Source organism: Alosa sapidissima, chromosome 12 (assembly GCF_018492685.1).
Source record: "Alosa sapidissima isolate fAloSap1 chromosome 12, fAloSap1.pri, whole genome shotgun sequence".
NCBI lineage: Eukaryota > Metazoa > Chordata > Actinopteri > Clupeiformes > Clupeidae > Alosa > Alosa sapidissima.
This window is the reverse complement of record NC_055968.1, coordinates 12,957,536-12,964,374: the sequence shown is the minus strand read 5'-3', so window position 1 is coordinate 12,964,374 and position 6,839 is coordinate 12,957,536. Positions and strand designations below refer to the sequence as shown.

The following is a 6,839-nucleotide window of genomic DNA, read 5'->3' as shown; positions in this document are numbered from 1 at the left end:
TGCAAACAGATAAATGTTACTGACAACAGACATCCACCCTCTGGTGACAGGAAAAAAGCAGGGTCCTAATGAGACTGAAACAATTTATGACTTTTGCTTTTTTTACTGAGGCCTCACACCTGTGTGTGTGTGTGTGTGTGTGTGTGTGTGTGTGTGTGTGTGTGTGTGTGTGTGTGTGTGTGTGTCTGTGTGTGTGTGTGTGTGTGTGTGTGTGTGTGTTTGTGTGTGTATGTTTACAGAGAGACAGAATGCAGTGGGAGGGAGAGAAAAATGTGTCTAATCACACTGTCTCCCAGGCATACAGTAAATACGAGGTTGGGTCCTCCTCTGATTGAACCTAAACAAAGGTAGGCAGTATGCTATCAACAACAAGGCCCTTCTGACCACTGCAGGGGCAGATCATATCAACAACCCCCCCTCCCCATAACACACACACACACACACACACACACACACACACACACACACACACACACACACACACTCATACATACACCCCAGGGTGTCCTGGGGAGGAAATATTTGGTTGATCCCATTCACACAAACACACACACACACACACACACACACACACACACACACACACACACACACACAGTCACACAAAACCAAACAGTCTTACCCCACTGTCCGCCGCCGGACACCCAGCCCTAAGCAGAGGGCTGTAAAAAGCCGGGCTAATTGCAACCTGGAGCTGGTCGCTCTGCCTCGTAAATCCCGGGGGCATGTAATTTAGTCATATAGTGAGCACCCTCAGAAACCAGCCCGGCATTTTTAAAGGCCCACACTGCTGCTGCTATGGGCAGAGGCGTCCACAAGCATGGGCGCGATGCTACTGAAGCTTGTTATCAGGGCATTAAACAGAGCATCTGGGAGGAGTTTATCACTCTGCTGCTCTTAAGTAAGCCTTCAGGCCTGCTGCTGAGCATCTACATGACAAAAGGAGGACCTCTGAAAGGACTTCAAGGTGTTCCTCTATGCATCCTTTATGCCATTTCAGGCATCTGCGTATGTAATGACATTTAAGGCATGACACAAGCACAGACAGTATGTCTTAATGTTATCAGATGGCCAATGTCATCTAAGGAGTCTGAATGATTCAGTAGATTAAAGTAGGGAACTTTTAAGTGCTTGATGATTCACATGAGCAGCAACTGGAGGCCTTTATCCAGCGTCGCTGTTTACACATGTGGATGGGAGCTACCAGGAGACATAAAAACCTCAGATTTCTTACCTCAAATCAGTGTCCTCCAAACACACACACACCCTCAGTAAACACCCCCCGTTTTCAGCAAAATGAGAGCTCCCTTAAGAAGCGCTTTGGCTGCTTTATGGCCCGTAATCAGCTGCTTGTATTTGGTCTAGTTGGAAAGTGAACGACTCCGAACACAACAATCAGGCCGATCGGTCGTTTGAAGTCCGAACGCCGCCGGCCAGCCACCCAGGTTCCAATTACCCACCCCCCGGCCCAGGCGCCTGGAGAAGGGCTCTACTCCTTTACATGCCCAGCACCCTGCGCTCACTTGCTGACAGCAAAACTACAAAGGAAGGGGAATTCCGGCCCAGAATGCACCGCTGGGCACTGTCGAAGCGGAGCTGGTGCGACCAACTAGCGGACCGACCGCTGGCCGCCGACGGGGCGCACCTCATTTGGGCTCAATGGCGGCCCCAGAGGATTCCTTTGTGGAAAGTATGCAGCGGCTTTCCCAAGACACCCCCCCCCCCCAGTAATTACTCTTCTTAATTGTGAGAGAGGGGGCAAAGGGGAGGCTGAGGCCTATGGAAATGGACTGGAAGCAGAAAAAAGGGAGTAGGATTGCGTTTCACCACACAGCTGGCCACACCTAACTGAACACAAGAAAAGGAGAAAGGATTGAGTGAGTGAAGAGAGAGAGAGTAAGAGAGAGGAGAGGGAGAAAGGCTACCTTTCCTAATTCCCACCCTTTCCTGAGCCAACACACACACACACACACACACACACACATACTCAAACACACCATCTGAAAATTATACCAGATGTCACTTCAAGAGGGCCGGCAGTGCTGCTTTCAAATGAAGAATTTGAGCAATTCTGGAAAATATTTATAGAGTGGAGCGGCAGGAGAGGCAGAGGTTAATGCAATCCACCCGACATGTGAGGGTTTCCCAGGGGTCCTACAGAACACTATACGCCCCTACCTGGTATGCCCTGCCAAGAGGGGCTAGATCATTTAAAGAGGCAAAAAAGGCCCAAAATAAAAGAGAAAAAAAAGGAAAAACATTCACCCAATTCAGTGGGTTAGGGGGACACAAAAAAGTTGGATTCAGTTCAAGATGTTGATTCAATTTGCAATGTGCCCCCAGAAGACAGCTGTAACCCTGATCAAAAAATCTGATGAAGCCTTGCTCTCTACTCCACTGCGGATCTACAGCGGCCAATCCAGGAAGGCTGCTACATGCAGATTTTCTTCTTTTTTTTACAAAAAAAGGAGCCATTTCCTTTCCACTCCTTTAAGATAGGCCAACTGGATTAAAAGTCAGATGGGGGCGGTGGGGGGAAAGGGGAGGGGGGGGGGGCTGTTTAGAAAGCTAGAGGTGTTGAAGGGGGCCAGGAGTGTTCAGATGCAGAGAGAGTGGAGCTCTGCACCAAAGCCTTGAATAGATCCCTGACTCCATTGTCTGTCTATGGAAAGGACACCCCCGACACAAAGCTGGCGAGGTGAGGGCCGCTTTTAGAAGCGCCGTTTCCTGAAAATCCTGGCGTCACCGGACCACCGAGTGCACCGCCAGAACAACTGTCTAGCGGTGAAAATGATGGGGTGAAGACTGGGACACAATTGTACCCATTACATGGCGAATTCACTTCCAAGTGTTTGACGACATTTCAAAATAAAAGTAACAAAGAGAGACAGAGAGAAAAAGACTCAAACTAACCTCAAAACCACATCCACTCCAAATAGTATGCTAGTATCAAATTTATCCACTCTTCCTCAGTGGGATATGATCAGCCGTCTCAGAGGGAGGAATGTATCATGTAAATGAGTGCCTTTGTGTGTCTGTGTAAAAATGTATGTGTGTGTGTGTGTATATGTGCGAGTGGGATTTTTTGTGTGTGTGTGTGTCTGTATACTTTATGTTTCTATTTGTGTGTGTTTATTAAATAGAAAGAATGTGGGCCCTGACACCCGTGCCAGTCCTCATCTCCCCTCTCCTGGGACGACAACCTGTGGAGATGGACTTCCGCTGCCTGCAATTCTCTCCGGCCTCCCTGTACTGTATGCTAATGCACAGGGGAGAGAGATCTACTTTCCCCTCTTGTCTGGGCGGGCCGGAGGAACAGAGCTGAAGAGAGTGTGAGGGACAGTGAGCACTCTATGGTCTGCTGCTTACTTGCCTGCTGTTGGTCCGTTCCTCTGCATACATTACTCCTCTGGCTCCTGACAGTCTTAACAAGTCTCAGAGAGCTGGGATGTGATCTGCCATAGATTACCGGTAGCAGACATTTGCAGCGCTAAAGAACTAAGTCTAAAGCACTGAGAAAATTTGGAGTTCTCATCTTTGTGGGATCTCATTTTGAAGAAAAACAAAATGCAGGTGTGGTTCTTTGATTAATGCGAACTGTCGGGGGAAGACTGAAGTGAGAGATGGAATCAAAGCCCCCCTTAGATGCACTAAGAAGCAAACAAATAAAAAAACAGAAACACACACACACACACACATACACAGATCGAGAGGGAGAGGGCAGAGAAGCAGATGGAACCCCAGCACCAGACTAGAGGGGCAATTTAGGATGGCATAAGCCAGAACAAAGCCCTTTCACTGTCATACATTCTTCAAGTTGTCCCCAACCTCACCCCCTCCCCCTTTTTTCACCCCCCCTTTTTTGCCTAAAGAGCCCCCCTTTTCTCTTTCACAATCCCCTCCACCACAAAAAAGCAGGCCAGCCACTCAGACTTTTGCATCACAAAGACCATGTTTGTTTGCGCTCCCTTTTTGATGCACCCCATCAACGCCAGCCTAATTTTTCTCTCTCTTCTCAACAGTGTAGGAAGCGGGGTTTTTTCCACAGGAAATTCACTCCATAAGGATTTAATGCAGTTGTTTTGCGTCTGTCAACAGTTTTGTGCGTGGAGGATACATCTCTCTCTTTATTGCCTTTTTATTTACAGCCAATATAAACGTGCAATAAAATTTGTGTTTGCAATGGTCTTTTTTCATTAAAGATGTAGAGCTAGGATCTGTGATGTCTGTTTTTACGAGGTTTGTCTGTTGTTGCGCAGTGCTAGCTCTCTCTCTCTCTAACGTTATAGTCTCTGGAAGACTATGGATGCTGTTCTTGGTGACTCACAGGCCCCACAACACTCACGTGCATGCAAGTCCTCTGGCTTTGAAAGCACTGCTGCACGGCTGTTCAAAACCACATGTCTGAACCATTACTCCACACATTCACCGGGGACAGAGAAAAACAGAGAGAGAGAGAGAGAGAGAGCGGCTGGAGAAAGTTGATACAATGCTGTGGCAAACAGTGAACGAGAATTGGCCAGCTGGCTTTCCAGGGGGGATTTGGTGGAAGGTCTCCTAAAAGAATGTGTGTAATGTTGGGCTCAGGTCGCCTGATCCTTTGCTTTCTGGGAGCAAGCCCTGATGCTTTGAGGGGATGGGACACTGATGACCCTGCTTGGTGATGGTTTCCAGGCACAAGAACAATACTTGGCAAATAAAGCCTGCCTCAAAGTTCATCGAAACAGGCTGCCCAGAATTTGCCGTCATTGGTACAGCACAGACAAAAACTTGTTTGGAAATTCTGCAATATTTTGCAAGGTTCAAATCCAAATTCACAATCATTAGAGGAAAAGCTGGAAATCTGTTATTACAGACTTGTAACTAGGCATGATTTATTAATTAAACAAACCAAAATCAGAGACTTTTGTATGGACATTCATATAATTGACTGCAACACTTGCCACAGAGCTTAAGGCAAGCAGTCTCTGACCATGTTCTGTCAGTGCCTTGTTCCTTCAAAATATAAATGACGGGGAAACCATAATAAGCATGCACTGGAACCACTTCAAAGTCTGTCAATAGCATTTGCACTCATCGCCTCGGTAAGCTGGCGTCCTGGTTGATTTCACAAACAATACCGATGCAAGATCGACCACTTTTATCGTTAGATGCGTATTTATGGACGCGCCTTTCTCTTGGCGTGTTAAAAAGTTTTCCGGACAGAAAGGGTGGTGTTGTCACTGTTGTGGTGATGTTCTGACGCCCAGATAAGACTGTATAACGGCATAAAACTGGGTGCTGGTGATAACATTCTAAAAACATGCATGGACACATTAATTCAGCACAAATCTTCTCATGAGGCTCGACTTAACCGACAGTTAAATGACAGCGATGGGCTGATTGTGTGGTTTGCTTTGTTTACATTTCCTGACAACAATTTAAACACTGTTCAATTTAACGCTCAAGGGATGATTGAAAAGTATACCCTACATGTAATATATGTGAAGTGCAATTAATGAATGCTATGCTGGAAATATGCTACTGTCATGTTTGGACAGAAAGTGCAAAAACAAATGCAAACAAACAAAAACTTACCTAACAGAAGGCAGATTATATCTAACACTATTAAAAGTTTCCTCTTGCTGTTGTCGACGCCGTTGTTGTTATTTAATGTGGATGTGCCGCCGTTTCTTGTCTCTTGTGCCATTGCCTTCTCATACATGTAATTTTGCATTGGAGAACCCGTCCTCTTCTTGCGTTTAAATCCCAGTCCACACAAAACGCGGCAAAAGGATGGATGATCAGTCAGTTATTTGTCCTAAATACTCTTGTTAACAGAGTAGTGTCATTAAGTTGGGTGAACAAATTCCCAACTATCCGAAAGAGAACGTATTAGAGAGTTGGAATCAACAGAGCAGCGAAGCGATGTCTGAAGAAGTCATCAATGTTGATAGAAAAAGGTAGATAATCTCTAAACCACTGAGCCTCCAGAAGTTGTAGGAGAAAAATCAACGCGAGACCGTAGCTTTCAGAGTTTACCAACAGCCTTGTTTTGTTTAATTGAGTCTGAATGAAAGTTCGTTCTCTCGCTCGTTTCCCAGATGGAGACTTGAATTGAGAGTAATGTTCTGAGTCGTGGAAGCTCAACCCCTGTGTTATGAGTCCCTGTTCTTCTCCTCCCCCTTCGCACTCCAGCTTCTCGTAGCAATCTGCAAGGCTCAGCCCCCTTCCTCGAGGTCTGCGCTGAGGGTGTTTGCCTCCATGCTTCGATCCAAACTTTGGCTGAAACTGGCGCGGGTCTACACACTGCTCCAAGCGGTGGCCTTTGGGTATTTGGCAGAATGTGCGCTGAGCGTTAAAAAATGGATGCATGGAGCGGCACTGATGAACCAGTGTTTGGTGAACCAGTTGAATAGACAATTTGTAGCATTAAGTGAAAGAATAAAGAATACATTACCAGTTAAAGATGTGATGATATAATTTCTTATAGACGAATAATAATAATAATAATAATAATAATAATAACAATAATGATGATGATAATAATAATAATAATAATAATAATAATAGATTCATTTCTTCATTTAAATGGCTATTATTATCATTGGCTTGTTGGCTTGTTGAAATAGTGACACTACATTTCTTGATATAATTATTCCTCGTTAAGCCACATTCTACCTCAAATAGCAGCGTCAGGGTGAGTCAATTGTGTTCTACTCCAATGAAATATATAAACCCATTAGTTCGGCGATTGTAGCTTTCAAAAGGTGTTATGGTAGGCCTACCGAGAATTCACACAGCTCTACTGAGCCAGGACCCGTTTCCTTTTTTGTTAATCAGAGCCTGTATGGCAGTTT

At 45.5% G+C, this 6,839-nt stretch overlaps 1 protein-coding gene across 2 annotated transcripts in view; it reads right to left on the bottom strand.

Moving 5' to 3' along the window:
* The window catches only part of plpp3 (phospholipid phosphatase 3), a 41,822-nt gene extending 35,545 nt beyond the window's left edge, over nt 1-6,277 (bottom strand). Inside the window, exon 1 of one of the 2 annotated variants that reach the window (XM_042056334.1) lies at nt 5,578-6,277. In XM_042056334.1, coding sequence (XP_041912268.1) covers nt 5,578-5,716 — 139 coding nt within the window. In that variant the 5' untranslated portion in view covers nt 5,717-6,277. The remainder of the gene's footprint in view (nt 1-5,577) is intronic. The other variant, XM_042056333.1, reaches the window with a different exon arrangement.
* Between the last annotated feature and the right edge of the window lie 562 nt (nt 6,278-6,839).